The sequence below is a fragment of the Palaemon carinicauda genome, chromosome 34 (assembly GCF_036898095.1).
Source record: "Palaemon carinicauda isolate YSFRI2023 chromosome 34, ASM3689809v2, whole genome shotgun sequence".
NCBI lineage: Eukaryota > Metazoa > Arthropoda > Malacostraca > Decapoda > Palaemonidae > Palaemon > Palaemon carinicauda.
Genome location: NC_090758.1, coordinates 15,798,924 through 15,825,254, shown reverse-complemented (window position 1 = coordinate 15,825,254; position 26,331 = coordinate 15,798,924). Strand labels below are relative to the sequence as shown.

Below are 26,331 nucleotides of genomic sequence, written 5' to 3'. Positions count from 1 at the left end.
GGGGTGTCGCGGCACTATCCGAGACGGACCTCTTATAGGGCGGTCTCCTAGGAGTCGTAGGTCTGGGGACGTTAGCCTCCTTCATTTTCGAGACCTTCTCCATTATGGCTTCTAGTTCCTTCAGAGGAAACAAAGACTCTCCCCACAGGGGAAGGCTGCGAATGGCTCGCGCCTCCCTGTCTGGTACCTTCCGAGACACCTTCGCCAGAACAGTGTCTCGCTTCCAGAGCACCCAGTTAGCTGTTAGTGCGAGAGACTGATATGTCAAAAACTTAAGGGTTTTACCCCCGGAGGTAATGAGGTCCCTCAGTAGGCCTTGCTGGTCAGGGTCCTCGGGGTCGAAGGAGGCTTGTACACCTACCAAAGTGGAGCCCACCAGTCCAGCCAAGAGGAGACGTTTACTAAGTCCCTCGACATTTTCTCCATCATGGAGGCTTCTGCTGGCGAGAAACAGACTGGGGCCGAAGAGGCTCTACCGTCTGAAACGCCTTGACTAAGGATGTCTACTGCTGACTCCACCTTAGAGGGGCCTGGGCGTCGTCCCGCTGGTACATAGACTTTGCCTTGGGGTCTGAGGCCCTGGAGCAATTTCGAGGACCTCTGGGTTTTGGTCGCCTCGGCATTGCTGGCCACCACCTTGCCGACATACTCCTGCTCTAGGACTAGATCTCGGGCTAGAGGAAGTGCTAGGGACGTCTTAGGTTGGGAGGGAGTCTGCATGATCCTCAAAAGGCTTGACTTCCAGGAATCTTCATCCGTAGCCGCAGGTTCCGCTATTTTGTGGTGCCTTCTGAAAAGGCTAACCACTCTCCTATAGACGGAGTCCTCCGTCAGGGAACCCTCCCCTCCGTCAGCCGAGGTCTCGGCTTGGGGCCGGGGAGCTGGGTTACCGGGCACGCCGACTGGACGTCTAGCTCTTTGGGGCCAGGGGCGCCGTCCTGCCGAGGTACTGGATTTCATCTGCGGGGACGTCCGCACCAGGGGCCCGGGTTAACGCAGGCAACGCTGGTTCAGCGGGGACTCTCGTCCGCCCAAGGGCTCTGGGTGCCGAGGATGCGGTTCCCGTGGGCTGACCCGACAGCGGGAACCGTTCCTTCCGACCCGAAGGCCGCACCAGCTGGGCTGGTTCGGCCAGGCCGCCCGACAAGAAGCGCGTTTCCCCCCGCTGGGCGGGGTGAACCGGAGGCTTCGGGGACTTACGCCTACCTGTAGAGTCCTTCCTACGGCTTGATCTCGAGGAGCCGGGTCACCGGGCACTCCCCATCGGGTGCTTCGGTTCTGGAATACCAGGCACTCCCTTGCGGTGGTACCGGTCTTCCCCGGCGGGAGCTCCGCACCAGGTTCGGGGGTCAGAACCGGCATCGCCGTACCGTCGAGGACTACCGTTCGTGTATTCTCTCTGGGGGACACGGATGCGGATCCCCGTGGGCTGACCCGACGGAGGGAACCGTTCCGAGGGCCGAACCAGCTGTGCTGATTCGGCCAGGCTGCCCGTAAAGAAGCCCAGTTACACCCGCTGGCTGGGTGAACCGGAAGCTTCGCGGCCTTACGCCTGCCTGAAGAGGCCTTCTCGCATTTCTCCCTGCGAGGGTTATATCTGCGTCTGGAGGATGGCCTTCGTGGTGAGAAAAACCCTGGGCTGCCGGTCCGGGGAACGCTGCAATACAGACCTGGGAGGCTCCTTCTCGGCGAGGCCCTCGGCTGCAGAAGAGACTGAAAAATACGCCAAAGAGACTGGAGAAGAATTAGGGACATTTTTCCCCCACATGGGGTCATCAGAGGAGACGTGGCCTGCTTGCACCAGGACTCCGTCTCCCCACACACTCTCGAAAGTAGCACTTACCTCGAACTAACTTAGGAGTTACCTTCTCCACAATAGACCAACCTCGTCTCCTACTCTGGGTAGGGGAGGGTGGTAGGGAAGCTCTGTCAGGCGAGACGCCCGGCGCTAGTCTTCTTAGGCGAACCCTTCGTCGCCTACTTTTCCTTGGTGCTATACCGCACCCACTCAAACTCCTGGGGAAGAGCAATGGGCACTTCCCCGCAACTGACTTACCTCGTCCCCTACTCTGGGTAGGGGAAGATGGCTGTATAAGAAGCTCTATTCGACGAGGCATCGGGAAGTAAGTGGCGAGGAGAGGCTCGTCTTCCTATGAGCCTCTTGGATGTATTCTTCCTCTTGGATGTATTCTTCCTCTTGGTGCCGAAGTGCACTCACTGCACTACGTTCCAGGACTAGTAGTCCTGACACGTGGTTGTAGGGGAACATAGGCTGCCCCTACACGGCTAACACAGAGGATAAGGGGAGGAAGAATGATTTATTGTAAAATTGTTCCCTTCAGCTATTAATTCCTTGAAGGGAATCAAGGAATACACTGGGTAAGCACACGGGTGGAAGGTGAACGCACAGGAACACCCGGGAAAAGTACACTGGAAAACGCAAGTTGCCACGCTGGGAACACGTGGGGCACTAGAACGCACACAAAGGATCGACAAAGATACGAGAGCGAGAGATGTTCACCTCTCGCGACCAGAGAACTTAATGAGGAGGGTGACCCGACTAGCAAGCGACCTACCTTAATCCTACCCTCGGGGCACATTCCTGGATGCCGGGGGTAAAGCTACTGAGAGCGCGGAGCGGGGGGGTAACTATTCAAAACTCTGGTCGGCAGAGAGAGATAACCAGTGATCTCCTAAAGAAAGTAGTTCGAGATAAGTATTCGTGTTGGAACAAATGATAAAGAAAAAGGAATTTCAATTTCCATAATCCAAGTACTATTTACGCTATGCATATTAATCAGGAGTCCTTTAGTGCACAAGACTCATACAATATTGTAATATATATAAAACATTATTTGGAAATTCTCTAAAACGATGCATCAAAGTATTGCAAGTAACTCTCAAGTTATATTTTGGGCCGACTTATAAGTGGGTAACACCTGATCCAAAGAGCTACTGTATTCTAAAAATTTATTACAATAAATCATTTCAATTTCAATTTCTAGATAATACGCAACATACCTCCAAAGGGTTGAAAATGGCCAACTTGGTAATGGTTCGAGTGTAGGTGTGTGTGTCTGAAAACTGAGCCAGAGACAGCTGGGGGCATCTAAGGTCTACGGATGCTACGCCCACCTCTCCGCGCGCTTGGCCGCGACCCTCTACCACAGCTGGAATTATAAAAGATTATTGGTGCTACTTTCCAGTGGTACACAAGGGATTAATATTCTTTAACATGAAAATGTCGTGATTAACAACACATAAGCAGAATGAATAGACGCTGTATTTATATGCAGTAGTTTCCACATCGGGTCATGAAGTCAGCAGGGAGTGCTTGCAGGAATAACATTCTTCAACATGAAAATGTCGGGATTAACAACACAAACAATAGTTTCCACATGGGGTCATGTAGTCAGCAGGGAGTGCTTGCGGGTAGCCTATACGATGGTAAGAAGATAGTAAGTAGGCACTTGAATGAGGCAATGAGAACATGCATAACTTTGTAAGCAAAACAGCTTGTTTTTCTTGAAGCCGTTATCTAAATGGATGCTTTTCTCTATATTAAACTTATCTAAATGGATGCTTTTCTCTATATTAAACTTATCTAAATGGATGCTTTTCTCTATATTAAACTTATCTAAATGGATGCTTTTCTCTATATTAAACTTATCTAAATGGATGCTTTTCTCTATATTAAACTTATCTAAATGGATGCTTTTCTCTATATTAAACTTATCTAAATGGATGCTTTTCTCTATATTAAACATAAGTAAAATGGGACATTTGTGAGTAAAAGAAGAATGGAAAAGAAGCATTAACTATACAGTACTCAATTCTTTTTAGCGAGGCAGACTTGCACCGACTTGCAGGGGTGCCCTTTTAGCTTGGAAAATTTTCCTGATAGCTGATTGGTTGGACAAGATAATTCTAACCAATCATATAGGAGGAAACTTTTCCGAGCTAAAAGGGCACGGCTGCGAGTAAGTGTAAATGCGCCTCATTACAAAAAATTGAGTATAGTTTGGTTTTAAATTTACTGTTCATTACACTTTATCATTAAATACTATGCTCATTTACCTCCGCTCTTTTTGCTTACTTCTTTTGTTCATGCGATCATGTAATAAATTTCTGCTTACCATTTACAACCTTAAACTCTATTTTGCCTCTGTCTATAATTCAATGAGGTAATAAACTTTAATCTTTTACTACAATATCATCAGGATCCCACTTGGTTTGAATGGAGAATTTAAATTCATTCAATTGATGGATTAAGTTGAAGAGATTCACTCGGACTCAAGTAAAGAGGAAAGAGTTGAAAAGTTATTGTTGTTGTTAAGGCCACAACCAAAACCTCGTTACAAGGAACATTAATATTGCTATCACATCTTGAAGGATTTTCAAGATATTGGTATCAATTTTCAAGTCTTGGTATTAATTCTAATCAAGTTATAATGAAAATGGTAAAATAGTTTTATATCAAAATTTCAACTTTCTAAATAATTTTTTTGTACATGCAATTAAAAAAATGGTAGGATTTTCAAAATATTGGTATCAATTTTCAAGTGTTGGTATTAATTCTAATTAAGTTATAATAATCAAAACGGTAAAATAGTTTTATGACAAAATTTCGACTTTCTAAACAATCTTTTTTTGGGATAGTCACCTTGAGAGGATGATGACATGCTAAGTCATACGAGAGTTTGAATTTAACAATGTCTTTTTTAATTAAGTTATAATAATCAAAACGGTAAAATAGTTTTACGACAAAATTTCGACTTTCTAAACAATCTTTTTTTAGGGATAGCCACCTCAAGAGGATGACGTCATGCTAAGTCATACGAGAGTTTGAATTTAACATAATGTCTTTTTTAATTAAGTTATAATAATCAAAACGGTAAAATAGTTTTACGACAAAATTTCGACTTTCCAAACAATCTTTTTTTAGGGATAGCCACCTCAAGAGGATGACGTCATGCTAAGTCATACGAGAGTTTGAATTTAACATAATGTCTTTTCCATTAAACTACAAATAGGTTCCATGAAGACGTTTGTAAATTGAGCGGTTTGCAAGATGAATTTTAAATTTTGGCCTAGTTTAGGCCTAACCTGAATCTCATTCCTATGATTTCTAGCTACAAAAGTCAATGAATGGTCAGATTTCGTATGAATTAAATATCTGGTTATTACAAATTTTGTTTTGCTTATTGTATTAAATGATACAATAATGTTTTATTACAGTATTCCTTTATATTTATTTTTGTATCCCAGAATCTTTGTAAGACAATTATTTGTAACTTGGGACCTACTGTATTTGTTACATTACAAATAGTATAAATATTGTGTAAATTTTGTGTAAATGTCCACCATACCTTTTTTCAAAAATGCTGTACAGTAATGTAATGTCTGAACGTAAAATTAAAACATTCAAAATATTAAGTATATCATTTATATACCAAGGCACTTTCCCCCATTTTGGGGGGTAGCTGACATCAAACAAATGAAACAAAAAAGGGGACCTTTCCTCTCTATGTTCCTCCCAGCCTGACAAGGGACTCAACCTTAATAAATATAAAACTTGCATCCTCACTCTCTGAAACTATTGGATAATTCTGTTACTTTAGAATTGATAATTGCAAAATGTACCTTTGAAAGTTTAAAGTTCACTCGTGAATGATATAGGCACCATCATTCAATTAGTTCATTATGAATGTTGCATAAGATTCTTCATAACTCTGACCATCCTTTACATTCAGATCTTCCCGGACAGTTCCATCCTGTTCGTAATACTAGGCATGCAAGTTAATTCTAATAGTCAGGCCTTCTCTATCATGAGTCTCAATACTACACAGTATTCTAGAAGTTTTATTCCAGCTGTGACCAAGTTGTGGAATGATCTTCCTAATCGGGTAGTTGAATCAGTAGAACTTCAAAAGTTCAAAGTTGCAGCAAATGTTTTTTTGTTGAACAGGCAGACATGAGTCTTTTTATAATCTATATAAAATCAAAATCAAACCATTGTTCTCTAGTCTTGGGTAGTGCCATAGCCTCTGAACCATGGTCTTCCACTGTCTTAGGTTAGAGTTCTCTTGCTTGAGGGTACGCCCGAGCACACTATTCTATCTAATTTCTTTTGTGTTGTTAAAAGTTTTAGTTTATATAGAATATATTAATCTTAATATTTGTACTCTTAAAATATTCTATTTTTCCTTGTTTCCTTTCCTCACTGGGCTGTTTTCCCTGTTGGGGCCCCCTGGGCTTATAGCGTCCTGTTTTTCCAACTGGGGTTGTGGCTTAGCAAGTAATAATAATAATAGGCAAGGGATACAGACAATACTCTAGAGACTGATCATATACAGTATACATATGATCAGCACCCAAGCCTGTCTCCTACCAAGCTTGGACCAACGAGGGCCAGGCAATGGCTGCTGATGACTCCGCAGGTAGACCTAAAGGCTTCACCAAATGCTCTATTCTCAGTCCTCGAGGATGGTGAGGTTGCAGACACTACAAAAACTTATCAATTTTGAGCGGGTCTCAAAACTCGTCCAGGAGGTTACCAGATAACCAGAGAGGGACGTTTGTTTTGTACTTTGAGACAAATAGGTGCAGTTGGAAGGGAAATTTCCGTGTATTCTTTTTCATAACTGAATCAATAGTTTAACAATTACTGTAGTCACGTCAATGGTCGGGGAATCAGCGAGTAAGGAGATTATACAGTTGGAAAACTATATATTATTTATTACCTTCCTCTTATATATGAAAGATCTATTTCAATGTTGTTACTGTTCTTAAAATATTTATTTTGACTGTTCATTACTTCTCTTGGGTGGTTGGATGGAGTGAAGGAAGCTCTGGGTGATAGGAGGATAGATGTGAGAGAGGCAAGAGAGCGTGCTAGAAATAGGAATGAATGGCGAGCGATTGTGACGCAGTTCCGGTAGGCCCTGCTGCTGCCTCCGATGCCTTAGATGACCGCGGAGGTAGCAGCAGTAGGGGATTCAGCATTATGAAGCTTCATCTGTGGTGGATAATGTGGGAGGGTGGGCTGTGACACCCTAGCAGTACCAGCTGAACTCGGTTGAGTCCCTTGTCAGGCTGGGAGGAACGTAGAGAGTAGAAGTCCCCTTTTTGTTTTTGTTTCTTTGTTGATGTCGGCTACCCCCCAAAATTGGGGGAAGTGCCATGGTATATGTATGTATCACTTCTCTTGTAGTTTATCTATTTCCTTATTTCCTTTCCTCACAGGGCTACTTTCCCTGTTGGAGCCTTTGGGCTTATAGCATCCTGCTTTTCTAACTAGGGTTGTAACTTAGCTAATAATATTAATAACAATATGTAAAATTCCTAAGAATTACCAAACTCCAAGTAAAAAAATACGAACTAGAGGGGCACTCAGTAGAGCGCAGACTGCCTCCGCGGCAGCTAATTTCTCGACCTTGACCTTTGACCTTAACATGTATATTATAATTGACGTGGATATTCGTACATTCAAATATGAACCAAGTTTGAAGGTTCTACGACAATGATGACCAAACTTATGACTGATTACGTGAATTGGACATTTTGCTTGACCTTTGACCTTCCAAAATTCAATCATTTCCAACTTTTTACGTAAAAGTTAATCCCTGCAAGTTTCATTACCCAATGATTAAAATTGCGGCCAGGAAGCTGTTCACAATCAAACACACAAACAGGGGTGAAAATATAACCTCCTTCCAACTTCATTGGCGGAGGTGATAAAACCACTTTGATGCCTATAGTCAATTTCTTTTAATGAGGCGCATTTGCACCAACTCGCAGCGGTGCCCTGTTAGCTTGGAAAACTTTCCAGATCGCTGATTGGTTAGAATTACCTTGTCCAACCAATCAGCGATCAGGAAACTTTTCCGAGCTTAAAGGACACCGCTGCAAGTCGGTGCAAATCTGCCTCGGTAAAAAAAATGACTATAGTCTTGTTACTATGTCATACATTCACAGATTTTTTTGTTAAAACAAACTGAATTAAAACTCGCAATCCTCGAGGAGCTTACCGACGATAGAGGAAGGCCGGGGCTCTCCAGGAGTTCTCTGGCATCCGGACCCAGGCGTTCGAGAGTGCCCCGAACTCGGGGTTATCGTGCGACCTGACCCGCTGGAGACCCGGCTACTTCCCATCATGGGAGTCCTCTTGGATCCCGAGGTACCGCCTTTGCTGCTGCCTGTTCCCGTCGACGTCCTCAAGTCATCCGAAGAAGTGGACTTTGTTGATATCAGGCTGCTGAATGGTGTTCTATAAGATGGTGTAAATTGTTAGCACAATTTGACGGCTTTGCTTGATCAAATGATTCCTAAAAAAAATTACCTGAGTTTGAAAATATGATGATATTACTAAAGGAAATTTACGTCTTTTTATAGTTTATAAATGAAATATGTTTTAATGTTGATATTCTTTTTAAAATATTTTATTCTAATTGTCCATTACTTCTTATATCGTTTATTTATTTCCTTATTTCCATTCTTCACTGCTATTTTTCCCTGTTGGAACCCTTGGGCTTATAGCATCTTTCTTTCCCAACTAGGGTTGTAACTTAGCTAGTAGTAGTAATAATAATAATAATAATAATAATAATAATAATAATAGACGTATTGGTGAAGTATTTGAAGAAACAATGAAAGCATCTGATTAACAATTTGACAAATCCGTTGATAATTTGTATTATTCCCTAATACAAACCTAGAGTTATTTATCATGGATATTCTTTTGGCAAAGCTGGAAGGTAGCCAATTAAAGTTTCGGTGCGAGGTGGCAACCCTACCCAGACACTGGGTAGTGGGTTGGTAGGGGTACCCAGCCACCTATATATATACTCACAGATCAGTGATCTAGTCACTTTTACTTTATAGCTAGTAGAGAGCGGTTGTCTCCTCTCTCCCTCTCCTCCACAGGGTTTAGCCCATAGACATTGACGCATTGTTGCTTCACGCTCATCTCTCTCTCTCTTTCTTTCCAGGTGTGACTGAGCTTCATCGACGCTCCCACACAAACCTGACCTGGTCGCGAGGGTCTCCCTTATTTCATTCATACATAAAATCCTGATTTTGGATCAATCGTAAAAGGTTCTTAACGGACTCATTTGTTTTTAATTCTTAAAAACCAACTACTGTATCATGGTACATTGTACCCAAAAACACACCTCGAATTTCCATTACAGTCATACCTCCCTTCACGGAAGAATCTGCTTACGAAATTTTCACTTTGCGAAACGAGATGCAAAGATATTTCCGACTCACACTGCGAAAAATGTTTCATGATAAAAAAAGAAATTTGCCAGCCGGGCTGATAATAAAAGTCACCCAATAAAAAAAGTTGAAGAAAATGGGTAAACACAAGAGAAAATGTATCTCTCTCTAGTATGGGTAACTATAATAGTAAAGTACATATGGTACTGTATATTTTGATATGTACAGTATTGTACTGTATGTACTGAATCATTTCCCCAGGGTGCTCCTTTCAGGGAACGGTAAAATCTATTCATGTCCAACGGGGGAGGTCTCACTTCCGACTGGGTCCAGGCTCGTTCAAATTTCATATGAACATCGACAGTTCTACCGAAGAGGAAATATCAATACTAGGCAGAGTTTTTCATCCTGGAGGTGGAAGTAAAATTCAGTTATGAGGGGTATAGTAGCTCCCATGGAAGAGAGAGAGCCCTTCCATGACACCACCCACAGAAAATGGTAAATTTCACTTGATACACTAAGGAAGATGACCCCCAGAGGTATCCGGACATCTGTTTCGCCACCTTTCGCAAAAACCCTCTCTGTGGGAACTCACAGAAATGCGAAATATTCAGTGTCCGGCAACCTCACTTAGACACACAACACAGGTACCTGAAAAGAATGAGGAAAAAAATTTTATTTTCATTAGTAAAATAAATTTTTGAATATACTTACCCGATGATCATATAGCTGTCAGCTCTGCTGCCCGACAGAAAAACCTACGGGCGGAATACGCCAGCGATCGCTATACAGGTGGGGGTGTACATCAACAGCGCCATCTGTCAAGTAGGTACTCAAGTACTCGATGTCAACACAGAACCAATTTTCTCCTCGGTCCACTGGGTCTCTATTGGAGAGGACGGGTGGGTCCTTTAATTTATGATCATCGGGTAAGTATATTCAAAAATTTATTTTACTAATGAAAATAACATTTTTCAATATTAAACTTACCCGATGATCATATAGCTGATTCACACCCAGGGGGGTGGGTAGAGACCAGAATTACATGTTGACATTATTATGAGCTAAGTATTCCGTATTTCATTTTAGCAGTTATTCAAAATAACAAACATAAAATAAATAAGTACCTGGTAAGGAAGTCGACTTGAACAATTACTCTGCCTTTTTAAGTACGTCTTCCTTACTGAGCCTCGCGATCCTCATAGGATGCTGAGCGACTCCTAGGAGCTGAAGTATGAAGGGTTGCAACCCATACTAAAGGTCCTCATCAAAACCTCTAATCTAGGCGCTTCTCAAGAAATGACTTTGACCACCTGCCAAATCAAGTAGGATGCGAAAGGCTTCTTAGCCTTCCGGACAACCCAAAAACAATAATAAAACATTTCAAGAGAAAGATTAAAAAAGGTTATGGAATTAGGGAATTGTAGTGGTCGAGCCCTCACCACAACTGCACTCGTTGCTACGAATGGTCCCAGAGTGTAGCAGTTCTCGTAAAGAGACTGGACATTCTTAAGATAAAAGACGCGAACACTGATTTGCTTTTCCAATAGGTTGCGTCGAATATACTTGCAGAGATCTATTTTGTTTAAAGGCCACGGAAGTTGCGACAGCTCTAACTTCGTGTGTCCTTACCTTCAGCCAAGCTTGGTCTTCCTCATTCAGATGGGAATGAGCTTCTCGTATTAACAGTCTGATAAAATAGGATAAAGCATTCTCTGACATAGGCAAAGATGGATTCTTAACTGAACACCATAAAGCTTCAGACGGGCCTCGTAAAGGTTTTTAAAAAGAACTTAAGAGCTCTTACAGGACATAATACTCTTTCTAGTTCATTTCCAACCATACGATAAGTTTGGAATATCGAACGATATTGGTCAAGGCCGAGAAGGCAGCTCGTGTTTGGCTAGTAAACCAAGTTGTAGAACATGTAGCCGTTTCGGATGAGAATCCGATGTTCTTGCTGAAGGCATGAATCTCACTGACTCTTTTAGCTATGGTTAAGCATATCAGGAAAAAGAGTCTTAAAGGTGAGATCTTTCAGGGAGGCTGATTGAAGCAGTTCGAACCTGTCTGACATAAGGAATCTTAGTACCACGTCTCAATTCCAACCAGGTGTAACCAAACGACGCTCCTTCGTGGTCTCAAAAGACTTAAGGAGGTCCTGTAGATCTTTATTGTTGGAAAGATCTAAGCCTCTGTGACGGAAGACTGATGCCAACATGCTTCTGTAACCCTTGATAGTGGGAGCTGAAAGAGATCGTTCTTTCCTCAGAAATAAGAGAAAGTCAGCTATTTGAGTTACAGAGGTACTGGTCGAGGATACGGACACTGACTTGCACCAGTTTCGGAAGATTTCCCACTTCGATAGGTAGATTCTAAGGGTGGATATTCTCCTTGCTCTAGCAAACGCTCTGGTTGCCTCCTTCGAAAAGCCTCTAGCTCTCGAGAGTCTTTCGATAGTCTGAAGGCAGTCAGACGAAGAGCGTGGAGGCCTTGGTGTACCTTCTTTACGCGTGGCTGACGTAGAAGGTCCACCCTTAGGGGAAGTGTTCTGGGAACGTCTACTAGCCATCGAAGTACCTCGGTGAGTCATTCTCTCGCGGGCCAGAGGGAAGCAACTAGCGTCAACCTTGTCCCTTCGAGAGAGGCGAACTTCTGCAGTACCTTGTTGACAATCTTGAACGGAGGGAATGCATATAGATCTAGATGTGACCAATCTAGTAGAAAGGCATCTATATGAACTGCTGCTGGGTCCGGGATTGGTGAGCAAAATATTGGGAGCCTCTTGGTCATCGAGGTTGCGAAGAGATCTATGGTTGGCTGGCCCCAGGTGGCCCAAAGTCTCTAGCCTACATCCTTGTGGAGGGTCCATTCTGTTGGAATTATTTGCCCCTTCCGACTGAGACAATCTGCCATGACATACAAGTTGCCTTGGATGAACCTCGTTACTAGTGATATGTCTAGACCTTTTGACCAGGTGAGGAGGACCCTTGCAATCTCGTACAATGTCAGAGAGTAGGTCCCTCCTTGCTTGGAGATGTACTCCAAAGCCGTGGTGTTGTCCGAGTTCACCTCCACCACTTGCCTTGAAGGAGACCTGAAGCTTTTCCAGGTCAGACTTACTGCCAGTAGCTCCTTGCAGTTGAAATGCATTGTCCTTTGACTCGAGTTTCATAATCCCGAGCATTCCCGACCGTCTAATGTCGCACCCCAGCCTACGTCCGATGCGTCCGAGAAGAGAACGTGGTTGGGAGTCTGAACAGTCAGGGGAAGACCCTCTCTAAGGTTGATATAGTCCTTTCACCAAGTCAGACAAGACTTTATCTTTCCGGAAACCGGGATCGAGACCGCTTCTAGCGTCTTGTCCTTTTTCCAGTGAAAAGCTAAATGGTATAGAAGAGGACGGAGGTGTAGTCTTCCTAGTGACACAAATTGATCCACGGATGACAGTGTCCCTACCAGACTTATCCACAGCCTGACTGGGCAGCGTTCCTTCTTCAGCATCTTCTGGATGGATAGCAGGGCTGGGAGCTGATCGTCTTGTTCAGCAACGTCCTCATCAGAGGGTTCCTCATCCGAAACTGATGAGGAAACGGCAACGGAGTGGGCAACGTCTGACTCGCTGAATCCGGTCGCACTGGTGGATGCGTGACGGAGCCGGACGCAAAATCATGGAACTGCTGCACAGTCTGTGAACTGTCAACAACCATGGGTGCGCGAGGAAGTACAGCGTCAACCCGAAACTGTCTAGACTGTCTGGGTTGTGCAGTCAACACCCTACCGGGTTGCTGAGGTTGACGCACTGCGTCACAACAAGTCACCTCTGCTGGTTGTTGAACGTCCTGAATGTCAACAACCACCTCCGAGCGTCGCTTAACGTCAACGTGCGACTGGCAACCCACACTGGGTCGCATCGGTGGAGGAACCACCTTAACTGGCAGACGCGAGTAGGATACCTCAGCGTCAACAGGGCGCACAACCGACCGGTTGGAAGGTTGTTGGCCAGAAGGAGGAACCACCTCAACTGGCAGACGCGAGTAGGTTACCTCAGCGTCAACAGGGCGCACAACCAACCGGTTGGAAGGTTGTTGGCCAGAAGGTTCTTCTCCGCATTTAAGTCCTCTATCAAGGACGCAAGCTTGGACTGCATGTCTTGCAGCAAAGCCCTTTAGGGTCTGCGGGAGCAGGTGTGGCAACAGACGGGGTTAGCGACTGAGGCGGAACCATTTACCATCCCTGAAAGCCTTGTTATGTGTGACATAATAGTACAGCAAAACTTCAAAGGCTCACAAAAGTTGAGAAGTTGACCTGTAAACAACTTGGAGCGTCTCCTGGCTAGGCGCCAGGGCGAGTCTACCAGAATTGAGAAGTCTATCTGGGCAGAGGCATGAACTGCCAAGCCGAGAACTTCTCTCGTGTCCTATCAGACTCTCGCTCTATAAGCCAGTTTAAAAGAAGGGAAATCAAAGGCTGAATCCCTAAAACTCCTCCTGGTGCAAAAACCAGTCGCCTAGCCAACGTAACGCTCTCTAGGAGAGCGAGAGAGCACTAGCTTAACAACAACGGCTTCGAAGCAGCTAGGCCTAGTGTAAGTTCTGACGTGGGGCGAACGAGGAGCAGCAGTTACAAGATCCGGACGAAGATCCTTAAAAAATCATCATGATTTAATTAAAGTCCATAGGAGGCTAAGCAGCTTAAGGCTCCTCTCCAAATGACAGAGTCCTCAAAGGAATATCAGTAGGAGGGAGAACAGCACTTTCTCATCTATAGGAACCTTGTCCGAGAAAAGCTAGGTTATCTCAGTGAGGGTCTCACTGGTGCATTAGCAGCAGACCAGAAGGCAACGTTATGTAACTGCTTGACAGTATGTAACTGCTTGACAGTCTGTGAACTGTCAAAAAACTGAACTGTCAACCACAACAGGTGCGTGAGGACATACAGCACTGGTGCATTAGTAGCAGACTAGAAGGCAACGTCATGTAACTGCTTGACAGTCTGTGAGCAGGCAACAACCAAAGCTGTGTGGGGAAGCCTCAACTCCTGACTGACTAGTCTACTGCGGGCGAGTGGCGGTAACCACAGTGGGTTGCGGAGGCTGACGCACCATGTCAAAACACGGCAGCTTAACTCCACCCTCCTGTTGTTGTGGTAGCACACGCATGTCAACGGAGGGTTCCGTGCGTCTGTGAACGTCAGCATGCGTCTGGCAGGGTCGACTGCGCATGGGTGGAGGAGCTCTCACAGTTGGAGTGTGGGAGCAGGCAGCCACAGCGTCTGCTGGGCGCACAACCGTGGTAGGTTGTAGGCTAACGGGTGTGTCTGTGAACGTCAGCATGCGTCTGGCAGGGTCGACTGCGCATGGGTGGAGGAGCTCTCACAGCTGGAGTGTGGGAGCAGGCAGCCACAGCGTCTGCTGGGCGCACAACCGTGGTAGGTTGTAGGCTAACGGGTGCAGCGTCAACCTTCTCCGCACAATACTCCTGCAAAAACGATGCTAACTGTGTCTGCATAGACTGTAGCAAAGACCACTTAGGGTCTACAGCAGCAGGTGCGGCAACAGACGGTGTTACTGCCTGTTGCGGTACCGCTTTACCTCTCTTAGGAGGTGTGCAGTCATCGGAAGACTGCAGCGAGTCCGAACTGACCCAGTGGCTACACCTGGGCCGTTGGACTTGCGCGGAAGGGACCGACTTGCACTTAATAAGCTGCGAGACCTTGGTCCAAGGTTTCTTACGAGAAACCTCTTCCGCAGACGAGAAGTAAATGGGCTCTCTCGTCTTTGTGTGGGTGGGGCGATCTTGGGTAGATACGCCCGAAACCACGGAGGGAAAAACGTCTGTTCGTTGATCAAGGCCTGAGGAACCCATAAGTCGTTCGACATTACTTCTCCCCTGGGCTTGGGAGCTTGCAAGAGGTCCCGGACTAGGTGAACGACAGGCACGAACAGACGAACCCTCGGACGCAACACTGTAACACTTTGCGTATATCACTTTATCACTTTGATTTTCTGTTTTGCACTTATTTCACTGAAATCGAAACTTTTACTGAATTCTACCTGAAACACGCAATCCTACCCTTCATTAAAAGGTAGTAATTGCGAAAACAGTCGTATAATGCAACAGAAAACATATATAAAGATAAAGAATTCAGTGGCTGGGAAAGAGACTAAACACAAGTTCAAATAAACTACGTTTACAATCTCTCACCGCACATAGCCTGGGAACAAGAATAAAACCCTAGAAACGTTTTACCTTCTTCCCCTACAGCGACTAGGGAGGAGAGTAAAACGAGAACGTTACCCGCTTGAACGAAACGTTTTTTCTCCTCTCTCTCCCTCCGTCTCTATCTCTCTAGATTTCGCACCTGAGAGAAGAGCCCAATTATATATCGTCAAAACATGTTATTTGCTAAAGGAAAAAAACTGAAAGGTTTTCCAAATAAAAAGTTCCTTTAATTTAGAATTTAAACCATTTAAGCTAAGAAAGAATGAACGAAACGCCAGAATCGGTTTACTCTTACTGCAAAGTGAAACCGTGAAACACTCTCTCTCTATCGTAACGATAGAGCGCATGTTGAACGTCCTGAACGTCAACAACTGCGTAGACTAAAAAACTAAACGTTAGTTCATCTTTGAAAACAGTACGAGACTATCAAAGAAATTCTTTCATAAAACATTAAATTTAAAAAGTTTTAAATTCTTTAAAGGTTAAATACGATATAACGGGCTCAACGTTGATTAACTTCGGTTCCAAGTTAGGACCGCCTACTATCAGAAAAGGTCGCATATAAACAAAACATAAAAATTTATTTTTATATGTTTATAATAAAAGGAAAGTTAATCGAAGAGGTCTAATGAAGGCGGAGAGATATAAAATATATAGATCTATAACGTGTTAAGCAAAATTACTAAAAACCTAAACACACTTCCGTCTAAGGGAAGGGTCGGCCATTTAAAAGTGAAAGAGAGTCCATACTCTCTTTGTCACCATAATTAAATCTATCCAAAACGAGTTCAAGTTTTGAAATGAAGATAAAACCCCTGCATAGCGAAAGCTCAAAACTGGAATAGTGTACTTCACCAAATAGTTGTGAAAACAAATCCAGTTAGTAACAGCGTATTTAGTAGGTCTTGCCAGTGGCACGACAGAGAGAAAATTGGTTCTGTGTTGACATCGAGTACTTGAGTACCTACTTGACAGATGGCGCTGTTGATGTACACCCCCACCTGTATAGCGATCGCTGGCGTATTCCGCCCGTAGGTTTTTCTGTCGGGCAGCAGAGCTGACAGCTATATGATCATCGGGTAAGTTTAATATTGAAAAAGCTCAATTAAAGGCAGTATAAATCCAGAGCAAGGGGAGAACATCTGTTCGCACCAGAGGCCGAAACAAAAGTGGTTTGTTAGTAAGTTGGGAAAACTGGGGGGGAGGTTTGCTACCCCATTGCGCCGACTGGTGTCACCTCAGTAAAGGTTTTAATGGCAGTATTCCAGCTTTGCTGTCATCATTCTCCTATGTAAAGAATGAGGGTTTCTATTGATGTAGGAACAAATGAATATAAACCTATGCAATAAGAGTCAATTATAAAGCTTTAAACAGGACCCCTATTATACCTCCTTCCTTCATCAATACATTTTACATTATATATATTACATTCATTAAACCAAACCTTGGCTTCCTGAAGCCACCGGAATCAGACGCCTCATTTCTATCTTGCAGAACGTTGCCGCTTCCCTTGGAACGTAGGCTGCTCAACACGCTCGCCTGCTCCTTGAATTTCTTTCCCTCGTCACTTCCGCTGGTGTTCCTAGAGTCGTCCAACATCAACCCCTTTGGGATGTCGATTAACGGTGGACCCTCGGGGTAGATGGGAGTTGAATGTTTAGGGATCTGGTCTTGCTTAGGAACCGGGGCCCTGTAAAAACAACATTGTAGACATATATATATATCAGCTTTGTTATAATGCACATTATTATTATTATTATTATTATTATTACTTGCTAAGCTACAACTCTAGTTGGAAAAGCAGGAAGCTATAAGCCCAGGGGCTCCAACAGGGAAAATAGCTCAGTGAGGAAAGGAAAAAAGGAAAATGAAATTTTTCAGGAAGAGTGACAACATTAAAATAAATATCTCCTATAAAAACTATAAAAACTTTAACAAAACAAGAGGAAGAGAAATAAGATAGAAGAGTGCTTGAGTGTACCCTCAAGCAAGAGAACTCTAAACCAAGGCAGTGGAAGACCATGGTACAGAGGTTATGGCACTACCCAAGACTAGAGAACATAAATTAGGATTAGTATTCAATAAAGGATAAAGTACTGTATACAGAAGGTGCTTCATTTACAAACTTAATAAGTTCCAAGAAGCAGATTGCAAGTCAAATTTGGTCAATTTTGGAGTAGGGTAGACCTATAGTCAATTCTTTTTAGTGAGGCAGATTTGCACCCACTCGCAGGGGGTGCCCTTTTAGCTCGTAAAAGTTTCCTGATTGCCGATTGGTTGGACAAGATAATTCTAACCAATCAGATAGCAGGAAACTTTTCCGAGCTAAAAGGGCACCCCCTGCGAGTCAGTGCAAATGCACCTCATTAAAAAAAAATCGAGTATAGCGCGACTCTGACGCCTACAGTTTCCAGCTACAAAAGGCGACGAATAGTCCCGTTTTATGTGAAATAAATATCAGGTTATTGCAAGTGTCATTTTGCTTACTGTATTAACCCTTTTACCCCCAGGCTATTTGGAACTTTCCAACCCTTAACCCCCAGGCATTTTTTTTTTTCAAGCACATTTTGCAATATATATATTTTTGAATGGCTCTAACAGCCTTAACTTTTGTCATAGAGAGGTCAGGTTGGTCTCATTCTCTTGGAAAATGCCTGAAGTTTCTCAAAAACTTATTAAAATTATTAAAAAAAAAATTGTAAATAGCAGTTTTTTGCAAGGACGTACCGGTACGTCCATGGGGGTAAAGGGATGAGTTTTGTGAAACGTACCAGTACGTCCATTGGGGGTAAAAGGGTTAAATGAAGTAATATTGTTTTCTCACAGCATTTCTTTACCTTATTACAGAACATGGACTTTTGATACAATATCCAAGAATTATAATTTCCGTTGGATTTGTGTTTATATCTCCGAACATTTGTAAGCCGAGGACCTTCTCTATTACATACAATCATCATCATCTAAATGTACTTTTAACCCTGGATAGGTACGGTGGGTCGTTCGCGACCCCGAGCGTCAAAAAAAAACAGGTTTTTCTCACGTGACTCACCCCCGTGACTGAATTTGTGGGTGATCGACCTGCAGGAGGTGTCTCCCCTACACGCTCTAGTAGTGTCCAGATGTGCATTGCTGTAGCTGTACTCCTTCCCCGATTTCTGAGACGCGTCGGGGTCGTTCGCGTCCGAGTTTACCCTTCTAAGGTAGTTTGCATAATTATCAAAGTTATTACGTATTATGAAATTGTCGTAGAATGGTGCAACTTGTATAGGTTATCAGTTGTGGAAAGTCTTGGTGGATTGTTTGGCTACCATGTGCATGTTTTTTTTTTTTAGTTAAAATGTCGTTCATCACCACGAGGACCATTTTACCGCGAGTGCCCCTTTTTCAATTTTTTGCCAAGTCATTTTTCCGTAAGATATTGCCAAATAGTGTCGTAAAACTTTTGCTTGTTTAGTGTTGGAAAGTGAATCTAGATGATCTGGCTACCCATGCATGACTTTGTTTTTGTCAGATACGACGTAGTTATTGGTATATTGGGTATTTAACTGCGGTTACCAATTTCTGTTTTTTTTTCAATATTTGTAAAAATTACTACGTAGTAAGGAATTGCCGTATATTATTCATTTTTTTTTCATGTTTATGTGTTAGAAAGTGTGCCTTGATGGTTGGGCTAACACGTGCATGTCTTTTTTTTTATCTGAGATGTTGTATATTAGAATGTCGGGCATTTTACCGCGAGTGTCCCTTTTTCATTTTTTTTTCATTTTTTTGCCAAGTCATTTTTCCGTAAGATATTGCGAAATAGTGTCGTAAAACTTTTGCTTTTTTAGTGTTGGAAAGTGTGTCTAGATGATCTGGCTACCCATGCGTGATTTTGTTTTTGTCAGATACGACGTAGTTATTGGTATATTGGGTATTTAACTGCGGTTGCCAATTTCTGTTTTTTTTTCAATATTTGTAAAAATTTACTACGTAGTAAGGAATTGCCGTATATTATTGATTTTTTTTTCATGTTTATGTGTTAGAAAGTGTGCCTTGATGGTTGGGCTAACACGTGCATGTCTTTTTTTTTTATCTGAGATGCCGTATATTAGAATGTTGGGCATTTTTCCGCGAGTGCCCCTTATTATTTGTTTTGCATTTTTTTGCTTAGTCATGTTACCGTAAGGAATTGGCAAGTAGTGTCGCAAAACTTATATTTCTATAGTGTTGGAAAGTGTTTCTAGATGATCTGGCTACCCATGCCTATTTTTTTTTTAGCCAGATATGGCGTATATATAAGTATGTGTTCGATTTTCCTGTGATTGCCATTTTTTCGTTTTTTCCCATTTCTTTCAAAATTACTACGTACTAAGGAACTATCACAGAGTAATATTTCATTTATATGTTTATTTGTCGGAAAATATGCCTTGATGGTTTGCCTAGCACGTGGCTGAAATTTTTTTTTTTCTGAAATGCCGTATATTAGAATGGCCATTTTTCCACGAGTGCCCCTTTTTATTTGTTTTGCATTTTTTTGCTTAGTCATGTTACCGTAAGGAATTGGCAAGTAGTGTAGCAAAACTTATAATTTTATAGTGTTGGAAAGTGTTTCTAGATGATCTGGCTACCCATGCCTATCTTCTTTTTTTAGCCAGATATGGCGTATATATAGGTATGTGTTCGATTTTCCTGTGATTGCCATTTTTTCGTTTTTTCCCATTTCTTTCAAAATTACTACGTACTAAGGAACTATCACAGAGTAATTATTCATTTAGATGTTTATTTGTCGGAAAATGTGCCTTGATGGTTTGCCTAGCACGTGGCTGAATTTTTTTTTTCTGAAATGCCGTATATTAGAATGTTAGCCATTTTTCCGCGAGTGCCCCTTTTTATTTGTTTTGCATTTTTTTGCTTAGTCATGTTACCGTAAGGAATTGGCAAGTAGTGTCGCAAAACTTATATTTTTATAGTGTTGGAAAGTGTTTCTAGATGATCTGGCTACCCATGCCTATCTTTTTTTTAGCCAGATATGGCGTATATATAGGTATGTGTTCGATTTTCCGGTGATTGCCATTTTTTCGTTTTTTCCCAATTCTTTCAAAATTACTACGTACTAAGGAACTATCACAGAGTAATGATTCCTCTAGATGTTTATTTGTCGGAAAATTTTGTTTACTTTTTTTTTGATTGAATATCATCAAATTTTTTTAGCTAAAATATTGTTTTACATTTTTTTTTTCGATTTTATTTCCCTTCAAAAAAAATTTTTTGGGTCAGAATTTTAATTTTATAGTCGTAAAATAATCGACAATTATCCAGCAACCCACCATAAAATTTTTATGCATATCCAATAATAATTAGATTAGTAAATAACACCTTGAAATTGACATACCCTTCCTACATTTCAAGTGGCAGATTAGGGAGTCTGAGTCAGTGTGGTTGGCGGCCATTTTGTGGACATATCCGAAGCGTAAGCTGCCCTATCTATATATATTCTTGTTCCCTATAGAATTTGTGATATTTTGGTATATTTTTACCTGCATAAATATCATATTATATATTAAATATATGTATTTTTTTACGGAATTTCTAAGTACTCAAAAAATTACCTTTAGATATGGCCCCTGATATAAATGTAATTTACAAAATAATGAAGATTTTTTTTACATATTTCTATTTTAGGATAACATATGTTTATTCCCTAAAAAAATTAGCCACTTCCTATTTCATTTGGGTACCCAAAAAAATTCATGAAATTTGGACAAATTTTTTTGGCCAAAAAAAGTTACCCTTTTTTTCTCATTTCAGATCTTCACCTCCATGGGTCTGACTTCATCCAAAATACATCAAGATGTGTCCTAAACATTCAAGAATCAATTCCTAAAAGGATTTGTGTATATATGTATAAACTTTTTTTTTATGAGTTTTTATGTCAGGTCTTTTTTTTTTTCTACTTAATTTTTTAAAATATTTAGAATAAATAGTTTTTCTGCAGATGAGTAGTATTTATCTATACAGTTGTTTTAAGCATTCATTGAAGTTTTTTTTGGCAAAAGAAAAAAGGAGGTTACTGCAAAAACTGATTTTTCAAGAATTTTTTTTGGCGTCGGGGTCGTTCGCGTCCGAGTATACCCTTAAAGGGGTGTCCGAGGAGCGTACCTATCCAGGGTTAAAGCACAGCATCGTAGTCTACATTACCTCAAAAGACTTATCATTACAGTACTGTATAAAGTAATAACTGAAGAAAGGACTGACATAAAGAGATAACTGTATATTAATAGCAGTTTAATAAAGTATATTTAATTACACAATTATTATTGTACTCTACAACCATTACATAAGCAACAATATTATTATTTTTACTAGCCAAGCTATAACCCTAGTTGGAAAAGTAAGATGCTATAAGCCCAAGGGTTCCAATAGAGAAAAATAGCCAAGTGAGTGAGGAAAGAATATAAGGAAATAAATAAATGGTGAGAACCAATCAAGAATAAATCATTCTAAAACAGTAACATCAAAACAGATATGTCATATAAACTATGAAGAGAGACTCATGTCAGCCTGTTCAACATAAAAACATTTACAGCAACTTTGAACTTTTGAAGTTCTACTGATTCAACTACCCGATTAGGAAGATCATTCCACAGCCTTCTCACAGCTGGAATAAAACTTCTAGAATACTGTGCAGTATTGAGTCTCATGATGGAGAAGGCCTGGCTATTAGAATTAACTGCCTGCCTAGTATTACAAAGATATTAAAATTTTCAAAGTAATTTGCTATTTTTTTTTCTTTAGCTATTCAAACATGGGTTCTTTAAACTAAGGAATGTCTTCAACGGAGTTTAAACGGCTGTTGAATCCTTTAACGACGTAGTTACTGAAAGGCGGTGCACATGGGGGAGTAGCCACGCCACTTTCCCGTTAAAGATTTCAGCTCAGCATTAAGATGAGCGCCTGAAGTGAAAACTTCAACATCAAAGGACATAGGTTTATATAATTAATAAGAATTATTTTCAAAATATTCGTTACTAAGAATATACGAGCCTTTCGCTCTTTAAAATGGGGACTCGCTTATTGGAGTAAACTCCAATAGAACCAAATGGGTTAGGTCTCTTTTTAACCTAGACTATGCCAGTCTCCCTCGTCCTATATGTGAATGAGGGAGATAGACTCCACCCACCTCCTATCAGCCCCTTATAGGGATGGATAAGCTGATCTAGCCTGATCTGATTCGCCGGCACAGAACCCAAGGCTGGGGACACCCTCTTCGGTTTCCCAGTTGCCAGTTTCTTGAGCCTTACACTCGCTCCCTTCATCATGATCACCACTGGGGCTAGTGGCACTAGGAACTCTAGGGTCAAGTAACATTAATTATCAGCTTCCTCTTTGAGAGCCCACATGTAAGATCTAAGGAAGGTCAAGTTATATCTAGGTTAAACTCATTGGCAGGGGTCTCCAAGCAATGGTAGAGCTTTCAACACAGAGCGTAGTAATCACTGCAGGGAACCCCACATGCTACCAAACCCTGAAAAACCTAACAATGTAAATAGTTCTCCTGGCCCCTGACACACTTCACATTGGATCGAGCCAGAAGCGTATCCAAAGACACTTCGGTGGCCTGCGATCTCGATGGGAAAAGAAAAGTGCTATAGAGCTTCTTTGGAATCATCTTTGCATTGCTTGCGACTAAATGGGATGCTACAGTCTACAATCGGCACCTAGGGATATTTTCGAACAATCGTGACCCCTACTAGAAGCAATGACAGTGTGTGGACCTATAGCCGGTTTAAACATAAATCGGTTAAAAGGTCCACCTTTTTGGTTACATTTACATACATCCTGCTTCACCTCAATAATATGAATGAAGCCAAAAATCAACTACGCAACTGGAAGAATAAAAGAAAAGAATTAAAAGCTTCAATTAGGAGGCAACAGTACTTCCATACTGGTTACGGCCATAGTCAGAATTGAAGTCTTTGATAGGATTGTTGACAGGGATACTCGTTTGTGCTCAACATCTGTCGTTAACTACTATACCTCATTGATGAATTTAACATCCATTCCAGCTTACTCATTACCTCATTGATGAATTTAACAGCCATTCCAGCTTACTCACTACCTCACTGATGAATTTAACAGCTGTTCCAGCTTACTCACTACCTCGTTGATGAATTTAACAGCTGTTACAGCTTACTCATTACCTCATTGATAAATTTAACAGCTGTTGCAGCTTACTCATTACCCCATTGATGAATTTACCAGCCATTCCAGCTTACTCATTACCTCGTTGATGAATTTAACAGCTGTTCCAGCTTACTCATTCCTTATTTCAAAGGGCAAAAGATTTGTAAACACACAGGAACAAATAAATTTTGGAACTAGAGAATCTGATATACAATTTGAGAGAAATTATATACAATATATATAAAATAAAAGCATAAAATACTACAGGTTTATGATACAGATTGATATTAGTAACCAGACCTTTGCAGAATACAGCGTTTATAATATCTCATGCGTATCAATTCAAAGACCCACACTGACAGGAGTTCTTATAACGTAACCCCGCACCAGAATAATAACACACACACACACAAATAATTTACTTGGATTTACTGTTTGATACAATACTCCATATGCTTTCCTTTCAAATGCCTTCCAGGATAAGATGCTATGGCACTATCCAAGACTAGAGAACAATGGTCCTTCTCCTGAAAGAGATGCTTAACATAGCTGAAGAGTCTCTTCTACCGTTACCTACAAGAGGAAAGTGGCCACTGAACAATTACAGTGCAGTAGTTAACCCCTTGGGTGAAGAAGAATTGTTTGATATTCTCAGTGTTGTCAGGTGTATGAGGACAGAGGACAATGTGGAAAGAATAAGACAGACTATTCAGTATATGTGTAGGCAAAAGTAAAATGAGCCGTAACAAGAGAGGGGGATCCAATGTAGTATTGTCGGGTCAGTCAAAGGACATAATTACTCTCTAGTGGTAGTATCTCAACGGATGGCTGGTTTAAAGCAAGTTTTCCCTCTGCCGTTCCTTCAAAGATAGATACTCCAAAAGCAAACCATTGTCCTCTGGTCTTGGGTAGTGCCATAGCCTATGTACCATGGCGTTCCACTATCTTGGATTAGAGTTCTCTTGCTTGGGGGTACACTCTGGCATGCTGTTCTATCTTAATTCTCTTCCTCTTGTTTTTTTAAAGATTTTATAGTTTATATATGATGTATTTAATTTAATGTTCTTACTGTTCTTGAAATATTTTATTTTGTTTATTTTTACCTTGTAGTTTATTTATTTCCTCGTTTCCTTTCCTGACTGGGCTATTTTTCCTGTTGGACCCCTTGGGCTTATAGCATCCTGCTTTTCCAACTAGGGTTGTAGTTTAGCTAGTAATAATAATAATAATAATAATAATAATAATAATAATAATAATCATAATAATAATAATATTCAAATCTACTGTATAAATTATTATACAAGTTTTACCAGGTGGAAAATACAACAAAAGATTTATTCTTCAAACTCCTACAAAATTACCTCCACTGTAGTTTTTCCAAAGAGCCTCTGGAACTCGCTTGCCCGTCGGACCCACTCTCTCCTGTAAAAAAAAAAAACTTCTTCAGCGCCCTTTTTGACTTACATGGGTGTCCCATACTATAGCTTTGACTCAACTATGGTTTTTCAAATACTTCTGTTTTGAGTTAGAGTTCTCTTGCTTGAGGGTACACTCGGGCACACTATCTTATTTCTCTTCATCTTGTTCTGTTAAAGCTTTTATAGTTTATATAGTAGATATTCTAATGTTACTGTTCTTAAAATATTTTATTTTTCCTCGTTTCCTTTCCTAACTGGGCTATTTTCCCTGTTGGAGCCTCTGGGTTTATAGCATTCTGCTTTTCTATCTAGGATTGTAGCTTAACTATTAATAATAATAATAATAATAATAATAATAATAATAAACACTCGACCCTAAATTAATTGAATGGATACATGTGGCTTCTATCATATCCACAGTTTTTAATTTTTTCTAAATTTGTCAATACCCTTCAAATATCAATCAGTTCAGATGCAGAATAATTATCACAGAAATATCAATATGAAAAATTTAAAAAAATGATCCAGTGGATTAAAACTCGATAAAATCATTTCCGGATGAAATTTTGTTTCTCTATTTCTCTGCAAAAGGTTATTTACCCAAGATCGCTTTCAGCAAGATCCGAGTGGTCCACTTAAAGTTATAAAATGACAAATTCGAAGATAATTTGTATTTTTCCTAACCATACAAACCTTAGCTATTTACAAAGGGTTACCTTTTAGCGCAGCTGAAATGGCGAGCCATTAAAATTTAACGAGGGTGTATTACCCCCGCGCTAGTTAGCGAGGGGGTATGGGAGTGGTAGCTAGCTACCCCTCCTCCCCCTCACACACAGGTGAATGCTCACTTTCACTTAGAGGTAGGACTTGTCTTGGGGGACAGGGCTGGCGGGCAAATATGTGTAAATAGCTAAGGTTTGTATGGTTAGGAAAAATACAAATTATCTTCGAATTTGTCATTTGTTCCGTAACCGAAATACAAACCACGCTATTTACAAAGGGTGACTTACCCCTTAGGTAGGGTGGAAAGTCCCCAGCCATACTGGCTTTGGCTTTACCCGGGGACTCAGAATCCGAGTGAGTCGCACTCGAGAAAAGGAGTCCCTGCACCTCACAAGTTCCTTGCTCCGCAAGGAACCATGTGGCCTACGTAAGCTTGTGTGTGAAGGAAGAAGTGTGACCCGTCCTAGGCAGTTGACCTGGAGTTCCAGAAGGAACTCTGGGTTAGGACGTTCCCAATACCACCTCGTCAGGGTATGGGGGACGCGACAGTATTGACTCAATACTCGGAACACAAGGAAGCA

General features: G+C 41.5%; 1 protein-coding gene across 1 annotated transcript in view; it reads right to left on the bottom strand.

Moving 5' to 3' along the window:
* LOC137627099 (mutS protein homolog 4-like) overlaps positions 1–26,331 on the bottom strand; it is a 128,464-nt gene that overhangs the window by 88,602 nt on the left and 13,531 nt on the right. The window contains exons 3-6 of the mRNA XM_068358114.1: positions 24,971–25,031; positions 16,888–17,133; positions 8,031–8,269; positions 3,022–3,170 (exon numbers count right to left, since the gene is read on the bottom strand). Of these exons, the coding sequence (XP_068214215.1) occupies positions 3,022–3,170; positions 8,031–8,269; positions 16,888–17,133; positions 24,971–25,031 (695 nt within the window). The remainder of the gene's footprint in view (positions 1–3,021; positions 3,171–8,030; positions 8,270–16,887; positions 17,134–24,970; positions 25,032–26,331) is intronic.